The 20674-nt window shown below is 47.0% G+C and overlaps 1 protein-coding gene across 4 annotated transcripts in view; it reads left to right on the top strand.

The window, feature by feature from the left end:
* LOC125310252 (RAB3A interacting protein (rabin3)) overlaps window positions 1–20674 on the top strand; it is a 34750-nt gene that overhangs the window by 11606 nt on the left and 2470 nt on the right. For 2 of the 4 annotated variants that reach the window (XM_048267476.1, XM_048267477.1), the window contains 10 exons: window positions 2380–2692; window positions 3448–3616; window positions 7295–7390; window positions 8628–8705; window positions 10065–10271; window positions 13908–14036; window positions 16090–16202; window positions 18599–18622; window positions 19259–19358; window positions 19800–19869. In XM_048267476.1, coding sequence (XP_048123433.1) covers window positions 2388–2692; window positions 3448–3616; window positions 7295–7390; window positions 8628–8705; window positions 10065–10271; window positions 13908–14036; window positions 16090–16202; window positions 18599–18622; window positions 19259–19358; window positions 19800–19869 — 1291 coding nt within the window. In that variant the 5' untranslated portion in view covers window positions 2380–2387. The remainder of the gene's footprint in view (window positions 1–2379; window positions 2693–3447; window positions 3617–7294; window positions 7391–8627; window positions 8706–10064; window positions 10272–13907; window positions 14037–16089; window positions 16203–18598; window positions 18623–19258; window positions 19359–19799; window positions 19870–20674) is intronic. The other 2 variants (XM_048267480.1, XM_048267479.1) reach the window with 2 other exon arrangements.

Below are 20674 nucleotides of genomic sequence, written 5' to 3'. Positions count from 1 at the left end.
GAGGCTTCTGAAACGAGTCCCTCTGAGCGATTACACGTGCGTGTGTGTGTGCGTGCGTGTGTGTGTGTGTGTGTGTGTGTGCGTGCCTGCGTCCGCGTGCCCGGCTGCCTGTAGTAAATGTGACTCACTTTAAGCAGACTCCCAGCACAGCAGAGGCCACTGCGCCCGCCATGCCGAGACGATGCCAGTCTTTAATCAGGCGCCCGCACCTGGGACAGCCTGAGAGAAAGAGAAGCGGAGGGGTTACACTTTATAATCCCTCATGCTCTTTGGCTACAATCCAGACCCACGAGGCCATTACCTGCACCACACACACACACACACACACACACACACACACACACACACACATACCTGTGGAAATAAGTGGTCTGAGGGATATGTGACATTAGAGGCTCACTGCAGAGATTACTTGATGCTGTTGTTGCATTGCGGAGATTACTTCTATTATTACTGTGGAGGAGCAGGATTGTGGAGGATTTTGAGCAAATGTTCTGTATATATGAGTTTTCCATCTGTGCTGTTATAACAGATGGCCTTTCCAGTCCTCTTTAGATATTCATGTATAGAGGGAGGGGAAAAAGAAGAAACATCAAAATGAAAGAAACATTTCCATGATGCATTGATCACTTATCTGTGCCATTTATCTATTGTACTGTGTGTGTGTGTGTGTGTGTGTGTTTGTTTGTGTGTGTGTGTGTGTGTGTGCCCCAGGCCTGTGTATGATGAGCGTGGGCGGGGCTATGGCCATGAACCCCTGGAAGGCTTCCATGAGGTGAACTTGGCCTCTCCCCTGCCTTGGGACCTCCACGCCTGGCTGACCAGCGGCTCCTCCAGAGGCACACACCCGGCGCCAACACCAACACCACCACAGCCTCCCCCGACCATCTACGCACACACCGCTCTCATGGCCCCCAGCGCCCTCTTGGCGCCGACCAGCTGCCCACGCAGCCCGCCTACTCTACCCAGCGCCACCTGGGCACGCACCTGGTCAGCGAGCAGCCGCTGATGGCAGGTGTGTGTGTGTGTGTGTGTGTGTGAGAGTGTGTGTGTGTGTGTGTGTGTTTGAGGAAGGGTGGGAGGCAAATATGAAGAGAGGGAGGAAGAGGGACATAGATGGCGGGAGAAACAAGAGGGATAGAGAGAGAGGTGATAATTTCCCCTGGAGACAAGGTTTCTCCTGAGAAGATGAGAATCATTATTCACTTACTTTCTTTTTTGTCCCTGCGGGACTGACATCTCTCAGTGTAAGCTATTACCTAGGAAGCGTAATCTTCAGTCCATAAATCTGAGGATGGGATGGAAGGTTTTTAGAATCCTAACACATGTGCTGTATTTTAGAGAAACCATGGCAGAAGGAATTGAAATATCACACATTCTTTTTTCATTCATTTCATTCATTTGCCAAGTATGCTTATTATGCTTGGTAAAGATGTTTGAAAAAAAAAGGCTACAAATTCAACAATATTTTCAAGCGATTTTTGAGGCAATTTGGAATGCAGAGGTGTTCTTGGTCTGCTGAGTAGGTACCACATGCATACCTTGTACACCGATAGATAAAGGAGGCACCAAAAGGCTTTCAATCAAATCCAAGACAGGAAGGGTTTTGCATTTTTTGGTTGTGTCATGCAGCCTCAGGACTGTTTGCTGATTAGCTGAAGCGAATTGTGTCTATTGATCATTTGAGGGGGGCATTGCATGCTAACTGCTTGTCGCGTGTGTGTGTGTGTGTGTGTGTGTGTGTGTGTGCGTGCCTGCGTCCGCGTGCCCGGCTGCCTGTAGTAAATGTGACTCACTTTAAGCAGACTCCCAGCACAGCAGAGGCCACTGCGCCTCGCCATGCCGAGACGTGCCAGTCTTTAATCAGAACGCCCGCACCTGGGACAGCCTGAGAGAAAGAGAGCGGGAGAGTTACACTTTATAATCCCTCATGCTGCGGCTACAATCAGGCCACGAGACGCATTACCCGCCCCTGCACACACACACACACACACACACACACACACACACACACACACATACCTGTGGAAATAAGTGGTCTGAGGGATATGTGACATTAGAGGCTCACTGCAGAGATTACTTGATGCTGTTGTTGCATTGCGGAGATTACTTCTATTATTACTGTGGAGGAGCAGGATTGTGGAGGATTTTGAGCAAATGTTCTGTATATATGAGTTTTCCATCTGTGCTGTTATAACAGATGGCCTTTCCAGTCCTCTTTAGATATTCATGTATAGAGGGGAGGGAAAAGAAGAAACATCAAATGAAAGAAACATTTTCCATGATGCATTGATCACTTATCTGTGCCATTTATCTATTGTACTGTGTGTGTGTGTGTGTGTGTGTGTTTGTGTGTGTGTGTGTGTGTGTGTGCCCCAGGCCTGTGTATGATGAGCGTGGGCGGGGCTATGGCCAGCGAACCCCTGGAAGGCTTCCATGAGGTGAACTTGGCCTCTCCCACCACGCCGGACCTCCACGGCCTGGCTGACCAGCGCTCCTCCAGAGGCGGCACACCGGCCGGCGCCAACACCAACACCACCACCGGCACTCCCCCCACGGCCATCTACCGCACACACTCGCTCTCGGCGCGCCCCAACGCCCTGCGCGCCGACCAGCTGCCCACGCAGCCCGTCTACTCTACCCCGCGCCACCTGGGCACGCACCTGGTCAACGAGCAGCCGCACAATGGCAGGTGTGTGTGTGTGTGTGTGTGTGTGTGAGTGTGTGTGTGTGTGTGTGTGTTTGAGGAAGGGTGGGAGGCAAATATGAAGAGAGGGAGGAAGAGGGACATAGATGGAGAGAGAGAAAGCGAGAGAGCAAGAGGGATAGAGAGAGAGAGGGTGATAATTTCCCCTGGAGACAAGGTTTCTCCTGAGAAGATGAGAATCATTATTCACTTACTTTCTTTTTGTCCCCTGCGGGACTGACATCTCCACAGTGTAAGCTATTACCTAGGAACGTAATCTTCAGTCCATAAATCTGAGGATGGTGATGGAAGGTTTTTAGAATCTAACACATGTGCTGTATTTTAAGAGAGAAACCATGACGAAGGAATTGAAATATCACACATTCTTTTTCATTCATTTCATTCATTTGCAAGTATGCTTATTATGCTTGGTAAAGATGTTTGAAAAAAAGGCTACAAATTCAACAATATTTTCAAACGATTTTTGAGGCAATTTGGAATGCAGAGGTGTTCTTGGTCTGCTGAGTAGGTACCACATGCATACCTTGTACACCGATAGATAAAGGAGGCACCAAAGGCTTTCAATCAAATCAAGACAGGAAGGGGTTTTGCATTTTTGGTTGTGTCATGCAGCCTCAGGACTGTTTGCTGATTAGCTGAAGCGAATTGTGTCTATTGATCATTTGAGGGCATTGCATGCTAACTGCTTGTGCGTGTGCGTGTGTGTGTGTGTGTGTGTGTGTGCGTGTGTGCCACTGCAGTGTTCCCGGTCTGGACGCTGCCATGTCTGAGGCGGAGCCTGCCGAGGAGGGGGAGGAGCCTCTGAGCCTGAGCACCGACAGCCTATCACGGCTCAGGAGCCCCTCCGTCATGGAGGTCCGAGAGAAAGGGTATGAGAGGTTGAAGGAGGAGCTTGCCAAAGCACAGAGGGTAAGAGCCCCCCCACCTGATCTTTCCTCCCCCTAGTCCAGTCAAACTCACCATAGTCACATGACCCACTCCCATTGAACACACTCCTATTTCATTTCCTCATGCGTTCATCTACACACATAAAGGTCTGTTTTTGTCCTCTGTTTGTGTCTTTGTCATGGTTGGGTTTTGCGTGGCCAACTGAGAGCGGTAGCAGTCCTCTCTTCTTCTTCCCTTCTACCCTGGCTGGGGTAGCCAGTAGCCATTTTTGAAGGAGGCTGTTGGTCCAGGCGTTGTGGAGCCGTTCCGCTTTCCTCTTCTGCAGTGACGGAGCCAGCCCGGCGCATCTGTTATTTTTAGCCTCGCGCAGACTGTCACCGCCGGCGACGCGTTCAGAACTCCCGCTGTGTTCTACCAGTGGGGCGTAGTGATGCGTCGCTTTAGAACAAGACCCCTCCCCCACACACACACACACACACACACACACACATGCGCACACGCTCTATCTCACCCACGCACGCATTCGGTTTTCTGTCTGATCCGAGGGTGCCCTGTTTAGCAAATTCAGCGCATTAGCCCTCAGGAGGGCCATGGTGTGTAAGGCTCATGTGGCTCTGCCTGACAGGTCATTACACAAACAAAGCCAGGGCCACGACACGAGGCGAGGCTGCCTCTAAGGGCAGTAGCACTGTGGTCGCAGCACCACCCATGAGGAAGCTGTTGACTGATATTACTTTCTGCTACAGTACAAATGACCGTGTACACACACACACACACACACACACACACACACACACACACACACTACTGTATTAACGAACTATAGGAAGGCCTAATGGTAACTACCCTATTAATAATTCTTTCTTGGCATCTTATCCATCTTGAGCCGGCAGGTGCTTGTAATTTGATGCATGCATGCCATCTAAAAAAGGACATTGCTAAGATTGAGAAAACATGTAAATGTTCTGCTGTTCAGGGGGCAACTTTCAAATTCACATGACTTCATTTCTTCTTGCTGTTTGTTAATGCAATGGTTAATGAATTATGTTTCACAAAGAGGTCTGTATTTATTACTCAATGGATTCTTAATGTTAACTGACACCGTGAATGCAACTACTGCATCGATTTGATGAAAGGTACAGTATGTGTCTGTATAAAAATCGTGGAGGGATTTCCTTATCGTCCTGACGACTTCTGAGCAGCCGGATCAGTGCTTGGTCCAAGTCCTAATCGGCTGCTGTCTGCGCTGCTCTCACTGCACTCGTGTGCTGCTGGATTATTTATCACCGATATGCACTGGAGTCAGGACTTCTAACACTCACTAACGCATCACAACGAGCACACACAGCATACGCTTTTTATAGAGGGTCCAGCATAAACGATTGCACACACACAGACACACAGACACACAGACACACAGACACACAGACACACAGACACACAGACACACAGACACACAGACACACAGACACACAGACACACACACAGAGTAGCCCTGCCAAAGTAGCAGTGTGGAGATGATGGCTGTGTAGCTCGGGGTCTGTGCTGTTCTGTGTTTCTGTATCTGCTCCCATCTTCCCACAGGCCTTGCCAAGCTAATTATGCTGAGTGGGGGGATGCTATTAAGATAATGGCCTCTGGATCCGAGTGGTTTTCTGGGGCCTGATGGGCTACAGAGTCTTCCTCTGCAGTCAGTCACAGAAAGATTAAGATTTGTGATATTATAGATTACTGTCTGATTACTGATTGTTGATTTATTTGATTGTGTATTAAATAGATGGTCTATTTAGTTTCAGATGCAACTGAGGATAGCCATCCTTGCTAGTTAATAACACATGCTGTTAAACGAGACATAACACAATTAATACACAATTCATGTTGGTCTCTGAGATGTGGAACAAATGCACTCAGTTTTAAATTTGACGTCTGTACAACAAATAATGGCACTGGATCGTGTTACTGGGGGTGGAGAGCAGGACATCTGGTCACTCTGTTAAATTCCTAGAGGAGGAGAAAAAAAACATAAATCTCAGAAATAAAACCCAAAGCATTACACACACACACACTCACACTCACACAGGGTGTTGTAGTGCACTGCCCAGCATGTGTATTGTTAGTGTGCTGTGGTGTTTGGAGAGTTTAATGGGAGCAGCTGTGTATGTGTGTGTGTGTGTGTGTGTGTGTGTGTGTGTGTGTGTGTGTGTGTGTCGTGCGTGGAGTGTACCCAGTCGGCTGCTTCTCCATCTCGCTCTCCTGCTGCTGCCATGGCAACCAGATGGTGGGTCAGTTGCCTTTTGCGTTTTTGGTGCTGTCTTTTATCCCAATGGGCACAGAGGGGCATGCACATACACATAAACATACTCACACTCTCTCACTCTCTCACACACACACACACACACACACACACAATCAGCTGCTACATATTGGCGGAATAGGACACTCCCAAGACCTTCCAAGAGAAGAGAAGTGTTTGTATTCATGCACTTGAAAGTTTGTGTGTGTGTGTGGACAGCTTGTATGTGGGCTAATCCTTGGATATGAGCAGCAGGACTTAGCTTATAATTAATTCCCCCAATCATTTCCCCTGCTTGGACTTCTGCTACAGGAGTGGCTCAGAAGACACACACACACACACACACACACACACACACACACAAAAACACACGCACACGCATGGAGAGCGTGGGAGAAAGGTGTGTGTGTGTGATCCTGTTGATATGTGTCTCACATTCGTGGCTCTGCCCGACTGTGTGTTTGGCATATCTATTATCTGCAGAATATTTACGTGTGACCACTGGCCAGTATTTATGGTACCTTAGATATATTGTAGTTCACTGTGACCCCCAACACACACACACACACACACACACGCACAGACCCCTATGATCTTCAGCAGAGTTCCTCTTCAGTTGCTAAGGGAAGTATAGTCTACAATTTACGACCCATTTCACAGCTTTGTACCAGCCCAACACCCACACAGTGTCTCTGTGTCTCTGTGTGTCTCTCTGTGTGTGTGTGTGTGTGTGTGTGTGTGTGTGTGTGTGTGTGTGTGTGTGTGAGAGAGTGTGTGTGTCTGCGTGTGTGAGAGAGTGTGTGTGTCTGCGTGTGTGTGAGAGAGTGTGTGTGTCTGCGTGTGTGTGAGAGAGTGTGTGCTTGGCGTCGCGGCGTGGCGCGGCGTCGTGCAAGGCGTCGCGGCGTCGTGTGTGTGTCTGTTTCTAAGTGTATGTCTGGGCAAGCCTCTCAGGTCATCAGGACCTGTGCTGTACAGAGAACACTCAGAGTAAATATAGTCATATTGTTTATGGCATCTGCCGTCTATTAAATTCTAGCTATCAAAACTTGGCCTGCTGTCAAGCATAATAGGTGTGTGTGTGTATGTGTGTGTCTGTGAGAGTGAGAGAGAGAGAGAGAGAGAGTTCATGTGTGAAGTGGAAACCTCAGTTAGGGTAATGCCAACCACCCAATCCACAGACACTCCACTTAAACTTCAGCTGCACTGTCGCCAGCTTGTTAAGTGTTCCTCTGAATGTTTTTATGCGGCCCAACAAGAAAAAAAGGCAACTTTATCTTTTTTTCCCATTACCTTGTTCATTTTGTTTTATTTTCCATATACATATTTTCATTATGTTGTCCTCATTTTATTTTTTGTTTCCTTAATTCATTTCATTCCATTTTTGTTTGTTGTTTTACTTTTTGAAGGAGCTTAAGTTAAAAGACGAAGAATGTGAAAGGCTATCTAAAGTCAGGGACCAGCTGGGGCAGGAACTGGAGGAGCTCACAGCGAGTCTGTTTGAGGTTTGTCCAGCTTCTTCATCCCTCCTCTCCATCGTTCTCCTCATCCTCTCTTCTCTTCTCTTGTTTTCTCTCCTGTTCGTCTTGTCTCGTCACCTCCTTCCTCTTATCATGGCACAGGTGTGTGCGCGCGTGTGTGTGCGCGCGTGTGTGTGTGTGCGTGTGTGTGTTTGTCTGCCTGCAACAAATTCCTGGGACCCCCCCCCTTTCATCTCGACTCCCGCTCTCTTTCAGTAAGGAACAAGGTGTGCAGCTACTCCGCACCCCCACTTCCCCAGGCACGCTACGGAATGACCCAGAACTGGGCCGGATCGAAGCCAGCACTGGCCCAGAGCCTGCTGCAGTCTCCGTAACCTTCCCGGCTTTGGCTTGCACTCGACTTTGGAGCCACGGGCATATATCAGCCCTTCCACGACAGCACCTCGGCGCAGCTAGTTTAGATATTGCAGCACTTGTGTCGTAAATCTGATTGCTCGGAGAGCGCTATTCTGTTTGTATGGATTCATGAGCCTGAGTCACAGACGGAGCAGTTCATTTTCAGACTCTGTGGCTTAGTTGAATTAGCGTAATAAAATCATTTGGCTCTGTCCGGCCGTCCGGCGTACATTTCTGCTGCTGCTGCTGTCTCTCTCTCTCTCTCGCAGCAGAGGCTAAGTGGACGCGAGTTATGCTGAACTGGGGAAGTGAGTAGCTGTATGACCTGTCTGTCTGTGTGTGTGTCTGTGTGTGTGTGTGTGTGTGTGTGTGTGTGTGTGTGTGTGTGTGTGTGTGTGTTGACCTCTTTGTGTGTGTGTCGACTTCTGTGTGTGTGTGTGTCCGTCCCTGCCCTGGTCCCACAACTCTCTCCTCTGGTGGACATCTGGTGGACCCCCCCCCATTTTCCAGCTTTATATATATATCTGTTCTTCTTCTTTATCCTTTATCATACTTTTTCTTTCTTTCTGTTCTTTCTTTATCTTTTTTGTCTTCATGCATAATGGGTCACATTTTCTTGTTTGTTTGTTTGTTTGTTTGTTTGTTTTTGTTTATTCTTATTTTCTCAGTCCTTTTGTTTTGTTCTTGCTCTCTGTGTCCACTACTGCCTGGTGGAGGGGCTTGCTGCCGTGCTTTTCCCGAGACGCAGACTCTGCCTGTGTCTCTCTGGGACTCTCTCTGTGTGTGGGCATCATGGGTGACGGTAGTCGGGGCTGGAGAAGACGATTGTGGGGGATCGATATGAACTGTGCCGTCTCATTGACAGGAGGCCCATAAGATGGTGCGAGAGGCCAACGTGAAGCAGGCCGCCGCTGAGAAGCAGCTGAAGGAAGCTCTCGGCAAGGTAAGCACCCGCGTCAAAATGTGCTAAAGCTAACCAGAGGGTACCATCTGTCCAAAATAATGAAAGGACATGTGGTCAACAATGGGTGGTAACCCTTGTTTGAAACCAATTCAGTGTCCACGATTTCAACACCGTTAAGCACCATGAAATAAAAAAAGAAAACGACACTATACAGTGTGCATTCTAAGAAATGACCAATGCTGGAGCAACACACAGTTTGAAGCATCACTGGCATCTCAATTCACAAAGAAGCAGAGCGTATCTCAGAGTCTGTCATTCAGGCACCTGAAATGTATATTTACAAACAGTCATTTTTCATTTAAATAGTTTTGAACGCAAAATGGCCACCAGTACCTTTCTCTCCACAACAGCTTTAGGTGTCTGGAGGTTTTATTAGACAAGTTAAAGGAGTGAGTCTCTCATTTCAGTCTCCCTCTGGCTATCCCCAAGCCCCCCTCTCTATGGCACTTATGGTAATGGAGTCCGTGACCTCCGATGGTGCTTTAATGAGCACTCTGTATGCTGGGGCGACAACGCTTGAGGGCTTGAAGAGGCTGTGTGTGTGTATGTGCATGTGAGTTTGTGTGTGCGCGCCTTTGTTCGTGCGTGCGTGTGTGTGTGTGTGTGTGCGCACGTGTGTGTGATTTGCTGATTGATGAGCGGTGGTGTGCTCCAAAGGCACCTTTCCTCTCCAGCCTCAGATCTGTGATGCTGCGGTGTGATGTGTATAAGAGCATCAGCATCACTGCTGTCGGAGCCCAGCACTCATCTGAGTTTGTGCTCCTGTTCCCACAACCTTCCTTAAGCTGGCTCAAAGCTAAACTGGCTGCTGCTTAAATCAAGGGTGCACATTCAAGCCACAGAAGTGACCGTAAAAATGCAACAGCCTCCTCCATACCACTCCTTTGGTGGTGTGGTACATGCAAATGTGTGCATCACCAGGAAAATGAATGTTTATTATTAGTTAGGACATTGTCATTGGATTGTAATATTTATATATTGTAATATTGTGTCGTAATATTTATATATAAAAGTCTTCTGTCTTCTGCTGAAGTCATGAAGTCTTCTCCTGGTCCTGCTTGAAAACTCAAATGTTCTGTGAGCTAATAAAGTGCTAATAATATCTGCATGTCGTGGGCCAAGGGAGTGCTTTTTAAGTCACCCATTTTCACTTTGAATGCTATCTCTGACAGCCCCCTCATTAAATGTATATTTTAAAATATCTCTAAAGCTGTGTATTTTTAGCAGGGCACATAGCACATCAAGTTTGCACAAAAGCCGTAGATTGCTCCTAACGGGTTATTGCTGGGATGACATTGTGGTCACTCTAATCCTCTGTGTGTGGCCTGTCCTCCTCAGATTGACATCCTGCAGGCGGAGGTGGCGGCGCTGAAGACCCTGGTCCTCTCCACCTCGCCCATTTCGCCCAGCAAGGAGCTGCCGCCCGGCGGCCCCAAGGCCCCCTTCAAGAAGGGCCACGCCCGCAACAAGAGCACCAGCAGCGCCATGCTGGGCAGCCAGCAGGAGCTCGGAGCGCCCCAGCCTATCGTGCGCGAGTGCAAAGAGGTACGCAGACCACAATCACAATCATAATCAGTCAGAATCAGAGGCGTGCTTTATTGGCCAAATATACAGTATTGAAGGAATACCAGTTAGCCTATAGTTCCATTTTAGCCATAGTATAGCTATAGGCTAACTGGTGTAACCCACTTCCAGTGAATTATGCTAAGCTAGGCTAAAGGTGTCAGAATGGGTTATGGCACGCACAGGAGCATGACAAGGGCATGTATCCTCATCTAACTCAGGGGTAGACAAATGAGCTAATTTACCAAAAAGTTGTTGTGTTCCTTTAACACACACAATAAATTTGTCTCTGGCATTGGTTGGTGTCTAGCAGTGTGGAAAAAAATACAAATACAGTACAACACAGACTAAATAGGCATATGAGTAAAATAAAATACAATAAAGACATTGTAGACATTATCAGTATTGGCATTGTTAGCTCTGTTAGCATTGTGGACCAGACATAGAATCGGAACAGATTAGAGTAGACATTCCTGCCCCTGGCAATGTTGTGTTCCATCCAGAGGTACCCATCAGCACTGTGGACCAGCCAAAAACAGATCAGAGCGGACATGATCGCTCAGGCGAAAGTTCTGTCTGCACTGGAAGACTGGTCGTTTATAATGTCACCCATTCATCCATTACTGCTACCAATATGCGGCTCATGCTTATTTAGAAACTGTTGGGTCTCCTTCACCTCCCTGCTGCTTTCTGTATTCCAACTCTGTCGCCCTTTCGATTGTTATCCTCATTGCTGTATATCCCCTTCGGGATTAAATCGTTAATTCTATCTCTGCCTCCTCCGGAGTCTCTCTAGCAGAAATTCCAGCAATGTTCCCAGGCCAGGAATGCTGTGTTCCATTCCCAAGCACCGTGTATCACTTGTTTGTTTCTACTCCGCTTATCTTTCCCTATTTGCCTCCGCCTCACTGCCACTTGCTTATCTCTCCCACTCACTGTGCGTTTCATTCCTTCTGTCCGTTTCTCACACGTTGTGTCCCATCACCAGCGATTTGTTGTTGTTGTTGTTGTTGTTGTTGGTGTTGGTGTTGGTGTTGGTGTTGGTGTTGGTGTTGGTGTTGTTGTATCTCTGTGTTTCACGGCGTCTTTGCCGCGGAGAACAGGACAGTGCCGTGCTGTGTAGGCCGATGCCACCCCTGAGAGGGAGAAACTGGACCACTGTAGTCTCAGATGAAATGCATGTCATCCCATTAGCTTGGTGCCTAAGGGCTCAATAACTGGCCTGAAGATGGATGAGTAAAACCTTCACAAATTATGAGCGCCACTTGTTTGCTAAGCAAACAGGGCCTTGTAGCTGCCGGACAGTTTACTCGTTCTGCCACCTCCTTCTCTCCTTCTCTCTCTTTCTCTCTTGCAACCCTGATCAAATGCACCTCAAACATCCCCAAATGGACTTGATGATTGACATCAGGTGTATTACGTTAGGACCATCCATACAGAGTTTGAGTCTCTCATCAGCTTGGACAATTGTATCACCTTGTTTACATGTGGAGAGGGATATTAAAATATCCATGCCAATCTTCCTTTGGTGGCACGCACATGTCGAATCCCAACTGGGAAATCCACATTGAAGAATTCCCTCTATTGTAATAAATGTTCCGATCTGGCATGTGGCAAACCCTTATTCCAGCTTTGTCCTCTAGGAAGAGTACACAGCATCTCTCAACACTCCATTGTGTCTGCTCTCTCTCTCTCTCTCTCTCTTTCCTCACCTCCTCTGCTGATTGGTCTGCCTCGTGCCATTTGTCTCGGCTTTCACTCTTTTCATCTCTCATTTCTCGCCATCTCTATCGCTCTTTTTCATCTCTCATTTCTCGCGATCTCTTTATTTACCGTCTCCCTGACAGCGGCCCCTTTACCTGCTGCTGACAAATTCAACTTCAAGCTTCTGTGTGTGTTTATGACGCACAAAGTCACACTCGAGTCGTAAGTCTCACACACAAGCACTCGGTCTTTGTCTCCCCTTACCTCTGTTCTCTCTCTCTCTCTCTCTCTCTCTCTCTCTCTCTGTCTGTCTGTCTGTCTGTCTGTCTGTCTGTCTGTCTGTCTCTCTCACTCTCACTCTCTTTCTCTTTACCTCTCTACAAAAGAAACCTCTCTTTTCCTCCAAACTCATGTACCTCCTCTCTCCCACACACACACATACACTCCCTCCCCTCGTCCCCCCAACTGAACTCAGGATGCCCCTTCTCTCTGAGAGGAGGGAGTTTATATAGCAATACTCATGCAGCCTTTAAAAAAAAGCTTTAAAAAAGCCCTGTCTAATTCTGTCTGCCATCCCTCCCTAAGCCATCGGCCTTATCAGGCTATTGATCCACTTTCTGCTGTCTGAATGCAACCCCTCGTTGACAGGGGTGTGTGTGTGTGTGTGAGAGAGGGCTGGAGAAGATAAGAAGGTGGAGATTTTTCTTTTCTGTGTGTGTGAACGGTGTGTGTGTGTGTGTGTGTGTGTGTGCTCCTCCACTGTTGAAATGGTAGTTAAAGATTAGGTGGTTTGGTGCTTAATCCGCCTGTTCTGAAGAAATCCAGGGAAACGGGGAGGCCTCTCGCAGCAGTTACCAGAATCCATGCTGAATTTTAGAGCGTGTGTGTGTGTGTGTGTGTGTGTGTGTGTGTGTGTGTGTGTGTGTGTGTGTGTGTCGGTCGTCACTAGGGTGTGAAATGAGTTAGTCATATAGGTTGTGGGTGTCTACTGTACCTTTTTGTTGTCCCCCCATCTCTGTCTCTCTCGCTCTCTCTTTCTCTTTCTTTCTCTCTCTCTCTCTCTCTCTCTCTCTCTCTCTCTCTCTCTCTCTCTCTCTCTCTCTCTCTCTCTCTCTCTCTCTCTCTCTCTCTCTCTCTGGATGGTTGCATATAGGAAAATGAGAACTCACAGAAGACCCCCCCCCCCATTTCCCACCACTATCCTTGTGCGCATGCGTGAAGGTGTGTGTGTGTGTGTGTAAGCACATGTATGATGGCCGTGTGTGTTGGAGCTCTCGGCTTCCTCTCCGCTGCCTCCTCCTGTCCGACCTCATCCGTATGCAAACCGCGTCGTTAGCACGTCAGGATGGTCTCTGCTTATTGGATGGCCCTCCAGGGGTCCAGGGGCGGCCACGTGTCCTGCCCCCTCTGCAGTGCTGATGCTCAGGGGCAGCAGGGAGCCAGGACTCAGGACTCGAACTCTGTCAGGCTGTCCAAGCCCAATCCAATCATACTGGCGCCCACTCTCTCACAGCTCTGGGAAATACCTCCGGGCTATATGAGGAGCCTGTTGGTGCTCCCATTTTGTGTGTGTGTGTGTGTGTGTGTCTATCTGTGTGTGTGTGTGTGTGTGTCTATCTGTGTGTGTGTGTGTGTGTGTGTGTGTGTGTGTGTCTATCTGTGTGTGTGTGTCTATCTGTGTGTGTGTGTCTATCTGTGTGTGTGTCTATCTGTGTGTGTGTCTATCTGTGTGTGTGTGTGTGTGTGTGTGTGTGTGTGTGTGTCTATCTGTGTGTGTGTGTGTGTGTGTGTGCGAGAGAGAGCTATCCTTTGTTGTATTCCTACTTGGTGAATTAGAGGCATAGAATGTATTTATACTGCTTACCTAACACCCTGGTGTGTGTGTGTGTGTGTGTGTGTGTGTGTGATTCTCAGGTGGACTCCCTCCTGTTCAGTGAGTTTAAGGCGTGGAAAGAGGAGCCCAGCCTGGAGAGGAGCTGCTCCTTCCTGGAGCGCATTTACAGAGAGGACATCTACCCCTGCCTCACCTTCTCCAAAAGCGAGGTGTGTGTGTGTGTGTGTGTGTGTGTGTGTGTGTGTGTGTGTGTGTGTGTGTGTGTTTTGGTGTGTATGTGTGAGCAAAATTGTGTGTATTGGTGTATGTGTGAAAGGGAGTGTTGTGTTGTGTTGTGTTGTGTTGTGTTGTGTTGTGTTGTGTTGTGTTGTGTTGTGTTGTGTTGTGTTGTGTTGTGTTGTGTTGTGTTGTGTTGTGTTGTGTTGTGTTGTGTTGTGTTGAAAGAGTCTCATATGTTGGTATACAGATGATACTATCTGCGGCTCACACCCCACACTCTCCCATAAAGCATAAACCATTCTGTCTGCGTCAGGCTCAGTGTTTGCTTAAGTATTAATCAGTGTTCCCTCTTGTGAGTCATCTCACGTTAACCCTACTGATCTTTGATCAGATTCTCCCATCTCAGAGCCCAGTGTCATCCATCATAAGCAAACCAGCCGAACTGGCACAGGATCAGCAACTTAGGCTGCAATGCCCTCCACAGGCAGAGAACAGGTTTCCTCTGGCACAAAGCCAAGCCTGTGTCCCCCACATCAGGATTTATCTCCAGTTAGTTGCTGTATTTTAATGGCTGTTGATCGTCAGGTAACAATTATGGAAAACAGGCTTATCTCTTCTAAATGTCATGATTGTATTCCAGTCGAATGTATGCCTTTTTGGAAGATTGGAAAATTCCTGACTGAAAGCTGGATGATATTGTTTTTGCCTGCGCACAATATGTACCCTGCTGGGTTTGCAGAATTCGGTTATTAAGTCATGATGCAATAATGGGCTACCGTAATTTCCCAACTATTAGCCACTGCTTATTCATTGATTTTGCAAAATTTCTTCAGCTATGAGGTTAATACACAGGGGCAGTTAATATGGTATTAATATGGTTTTGTTTCTTTTAACTTGCATAAAACAATGTCCTGCGGCTTATACATAGTGCCGCTAATACACAGGAAATTACTGTAATGCATTTTTTTTCCGGGTCCACTGGCTTTCAGAGCCGCTCGTTTTTCTCCATAGACAGTAAAATAAAATAAAAAAAATTGATTTTGTTTTACCCTCACTAAAACTGAGGTGATGGTGACAAGGTTTACAAGTTGCAAAATCCGACTGGCTGCGCTGGTTTTTTTGTTTTTTGTTTTTTGACAAATTGGCTGTTGGGCCTATGTCGTTGGACTTAACCACTTTGTGACCGTTAATGTTTATTTATTAACAGTATTTCCCAGACAGCCATTGGGTTGCCCCTGCTTTATCACCATTTTTTTGACAGTACATGCCTGGGGCTTTTGTGAAACCAACGGCCATGCATGTAAACAGTCTTTCATTCCTTTAGTTTACTATTAAGACACCCACACCGTTTCTGCTCAGAGCCGAAGACACTTTCTATCTACAGCTCTGGTTTCTGCCAGAGGCGATACGGCTCTGGTTTCTGCCCTGATGCACTGCCACCTTGTGGTTGTGTGGAGGTACTGCAGTACCTCTGCACACTGATAATACATTCAGGCATCAGGTTCCAAATTGGCCTCAGAAATGCTGTCCAGCAGGTTCGGCAATTTATACGTCCAGCACAGTCACGGTTGGGTAACGGAGTCTCGCTTTCATGTCATTGTATGGCACAGTAAGAAAGCATTATGTCGCAATGGAAAACATGGTCAGTTTACTGTTCATGCCTGACTATGTGTGATCCAATCCATTTAATCTGCGTCATCTGTGTTCTTTTCACGCTGGTCAGAGAAATGTTTCTAAGATATTTTGAGTACTACTTGTGCCTGCTGTCTAAAAATATCCTCTCTGCTTGGAAAAACATCACAAGTTAGCACAATTTCTGTGTGTGTGTGTGTGTGTGTGTGTGTGTGTGTGTGTGTGTGTGTGTGTGTGTGTGTGCGCGCGCGCGCACAGTCGGCCCATATATGAGATGTGGACGAGATGTAAATTTCTGTGCTGATGCAAATGTATCACATGTGTACCAGATGTAAATGTCTGTGGTTATGTAAATGTATGGGTGTTGTTGTTTGTTTTGTGTGTGTGTGTGTGTGTGTGTTTTGGTTCCAGCTGGGGTCAGCTATCCTGGAGGCGGTGGAGAGGAACACTCTGAGCGTGGAGCCTGTGGGCTTCCAGCCGCTGCCCGTAGTCAAGGCCTCTGCTGTGGAGTGTGGGGGACCAAAGTGAGTAACACACACACATGCACACACACACATACAGCATAGATGCACAGACACACGCACAAGCAGTAGAACAGATTATAAATGCTACGTAAATGGTCCAAACCCTCAATGATTTGACTAGACTAACATAGATGTTGATCATAACTTGGCTAACATGGAGGCCCTAACTAGTGTAGCTGACTGCAGTTGTCACCTCGATTCCTCTAACAGACGGGTCTCCTACACAGTGATCTGGGTTGAGTGGACACACATTGCAAGGAGAGAAGGGGATCTGAATTTAGTAGCTATGTTTGTAGAATTTATACTTTGTGTGTGTGTGTGTGTGTGTGTGTGTGTGTTTTCAGTCACACACATACACACACACACACAAACACACGTACAGTTAAGAACAAAATTATTCATACCTCTGATGTTTTCTTCCACAATTCTTAATGTAGCCCCTTGTTTTAGTGTTACCATTTACTTTGAGAAGGTCAAGCATAATGATAAAGAGAAAATCAACATTACAACAACAATATTTGCAACAATATTTGCCAGGGGTATGAATAATTTTGTTCTAAACTGTATGTTCACACACATGTATGCACACACACATTAGGTACTGTACCAGGTAAACACAGGTGGTCTGGTGTGATTAAAAAGACACCGAAGGAAGTAAAGCAATAATGCACACTATGAATATACAGTAATGACAGGTCTGCAAATACATAGTACCTTGTGAACTCCGAAGGTACATACTGCCTTGTGTATTCTGGAGAAATGCTGTCAACATCCCACTTTAAGTAAACCGGTCTCACAGGATAAACATGATCTGAAACGCATCCTTGTCTGCATTTGGAGCCACTAATATTCAGGCTCCTCCAGGTTACAAGAACAAGACACACACACACACACACACACACACAGAGTTTATTCCTATCTATATTCAGCCCCTCTGCTAGTGTCTTCAGCCTTTCGACACAATTTATTCAGCCTCCCTTAGATTAAAAGCTGAATCTTGTTCATCGTATCTTCTTGCCCTCTGGTCGTGTGTGTGTGTGTGTGTGTGTGTGTGTGTGTGTGTGAGTGTGTGTGAGAGTGTGAGTGTGAGTGTGTGTGTGGAACTGCGGGCCTTCAGAAGAGAGAGAATTAACAAGCCAGAGTCTTTCAGATCCTCCAGTAGTCAATCCTCAGCCAATCACAACCCCAGTGCTCCTGTGAGACCCTCCTCAGCCAATCACAACCCCAGTGCTCCTGTGAGACCCTCCTCAGCCAATCACAACCCCAGTGCTCCTGTGAGACCCTCCTCAGCCAATCACAACCCCAGTGCTGCTGTGAGACCCTCCTCAGCCAATCACAACCCCAGTGCTGCTGTCCGATACCCTCCTCTACTCCACAGCTGACCTGAATTGGGGACCCTGTGGAGCTATGGGGGAAGCTTTGTGGTGATTCAATGTTAGACCTAATCCTTAACCGAAAGATCACTTATGTACAGTAGCTTGATGAACTTTTACCTGTGGTTTGGCGCCAGTTCCTTTAGCACCCATGCCAGCCTGCTGTCTCTCTCTCTCTCTCTCTCATTCTCTCTCTCTCTCTCTCTCTCTCTCTCTCTCCCTCCCTTTCTTGCTTCTTCTCTCACATTCTCTCCTCTCTCTCTCTCTCTCTCTCTCTCTCTCTCTCTCCCTTTTCTTGCTTCTTCTCTCTCATTCTCTCCTCGCTCTCTCTCTCTCTCTCTCTCTCTCTCTCTCTCCCTTTTTTTTTCTTCTTCTCTCTCTCATTCTCTCGTCTCTCTCTCTCTCTCTCATTTTTCTCTCTCTCTCTCTCTCTCTCTCCCTCCTTTCTTGCTTCTTCTCTCACATTCTCTCCTCGCTCTCTCTCTCTCTCTCTCTCTCTCTCTCTCTCTCTCTCTCCTTTTCTTGCTTCTTCTCTCTCATTCTCTCTCAGCTCTCTCTCTCTCTCTCTCTCTCTCTCTCTCTCTCTCTCTCTCTCTCTCTCTCTCTATCTCCCTTTTTTTTGCTTCTTCTCTCTCATTCTCTCCTCTCTCTCTCTTTCTCTGCCTTTCTTGCTTCTTCTCTCTCATTCTCTCCTCTCTCTCTCTTTCTTTCTCTGCCTTTCTTGCTTCTTTCTCTCTCTCTCTCTCTCTCTCTCTCTCTCTCTCTCTCTCTCTCTCTCTCTCCCCCCTTTCTCCGTCACTCTATATCCACACCACCTCACTGCTGCCACACTTCTCTCTTGGCTTCTCATGGTGATCTGCTGCTGTGTGTCGGTCAGTGTGTTGGGCCACCTTCCTTTTGGTCATGGGTTTTTCTCTCCATCTGTTTTTGTTTTTGTCGGTTTCTGTTTTGTTTTTGTCGTTTGCCGTCCTCCCTCCTGTCCTCCTTTCTGTTCCTCACGCTCGGGTTTGGGGTGCCCCCTAGTGGCTGGAGGTCTGAAATAGTCACGTAAGTGAACGAAAGTTCTTTCTCTCTCTCTCTCTCTCTCTCTCTCTCTCTCTTCTTTCCTTCCCTTTCACTTTCTCTCTTTCTCTGTCTCTCTGATCTCTATTGCATCTTTTCACACACATGCTTGCCACCATTGCTTCATGCACTCTGCACATGACACCCCTTTTCTCTCTTTTTTTTTTCTAGCTCTCTCTAGATCTGTCGTTCCCTCTCTCCCCCACACTCAGACTCAGCCTCTCTCTGGCTCTGTCCAAACTCTCCTCTCTCCTTCCCTCTTATTAAAAAATAAGGTGAAGGTATATTTATCAGATTGGTAACACTTTGAGCATAATATGTGATGCTCCTGTGTGCTCCATTAGACACAGTACAAAACTAAGCAGTGCTGCTATTTAATGGCCAAAGCTCCATTTCCCCAAATTCATCGCAGTCCTACGAACCACTGTGACTAATAACCGAAAAAAGAGAGGGACAAAAGTGATATATCTATATCAGTTTCTGTATCAGTTAATGATGGTCGTCTTCTCTCACACCGATGCTTTTTGGGGAATCGCTGCCCTGTACATGATGCCCTAGTGCTATGGTCAGCGTTTTAAAGCCTTGCCCTTTTAACACCCCCCTCACTTGTCCATCCTGCAGAAAATGTGCCCTCAGCGGCCAGACCAAAACCTGCAAGCACAGAATCAAGTTTGGCGACTCCAGCAACTACTACTACGTGTCTCCATTCTGCCGTTACCGGGTGAGTAAGGGGACCCAGAGGCGCTCTGCTCTACTCTACATGCCTTAGCATGCCTAGACTGAGGGGGTTGGAGGGGATTTTCAGCCTGTCTCAGAGAAGGAAGTGGTAATTAAAGGGATGGAGGGGGGAGAACTGAAGACCTTAAAAATTGCCGCCCTGTTAAAAAACATTTCTTACAGTGTGTGTACATCTGTGATAATTGTGTTAACAGTCTGGAGTTTGCTTTGTGTTGATGTACCAAGCCCACAGCACAGTAGAGCAGTAATGTGCAACCACAGCACAGTAGACAAAAAAAAAATCATTCAAGGAAATGGTTCTCATGCTAGTATGCAAAAGCCACTCAAAGCAGCAGCTTCATTTTGCTGCCCACATCTAGATTGAGGTTGCTATATGTTGATTGGATGTTGTTGTTGTTGTCCTTCGTTGTCTAACGTCATCCAGATCACATCCGTCTGCAACTTCTTCACCTACATCCGCTACATCCAACAAGGCCTGGTCAAGCAGCAAGATGGTGAGAGCTCTCAGAGGCACACACTAGGGCTGCAACTAACGATTATTTACATAGTCGATTAATCTGCTGATTATTTTCTCGATTAATCGATTAGTTGTTTGATCGATACAATGCCAGAAAATGGTGAAAAAATGGTCGATCATTGTTTCCCATTGTTTTGAAATGCTTGTTTTGTCCACACACCAAAGATATCTAGTGCACTGTCATAGAGGAGTAGGTACAGTAAAGCTGAAAATATTCAAGTAGTATACTCAATCAGAGAATATTGATGTATTTTCTTTAAAAAATGACGTAAACTGATTAATCGATTATCAAAAAGTCAACTAATGAATTAATCGATGGAGGGATCGTTGCAGCCCTAACACACACGCACACACACACAGTGCACTTAAGTATAAGTATATATACTTTTTTGATCCCTGCATTTTAACCCAATCGGTGAATTATTGAAACACAAACAGCACACAGTGAACACACAGTGAGGTGAAGCACACACTAATCCCGGCTCAGTGAGCTGCCTGCTTCAACAGCGGCGCTCGGGGAGCAGTGAGGGGTTAGGTGCCTTGCTCAAGGGCACTTCAGCCGTGGCCCACTGGTCGGGGCTCGAACCGGCGACCCTCCGGTTACAAGTCCAGAGTGCTAACCAGTGGGCCACGGCTGCCCACAATACAACAATACACTTGACCTTTTACGTCAGAATGCATGACCAAGGGAACTTGATAACCTTAATACCTGATAATCCAACCCAGTGTTCCAGTCTGTGTTGTAATGACGAACGTGTCAAAGTCTGTCCTAATAACGCTAG

This window comes from Alosa alosa, chromosome 17, assembly GCF_017589495.1.
Source record: "Alosa alosa isolate M-15738 ecotype Scorff River chromosome 17, AALO_Geno_1.1, whole genome shotgun sequence".
In the NCBI taxonomy this organism is placed as follows: Eukaryota; Metazoa; Chordata; class Actinopteri; order Clupeiformes; family Clupeidae; genus Alosa; species Alosa alosa.
This window is presented reverse-complemented; position numbering and strand designations above follow the sequence as displayed.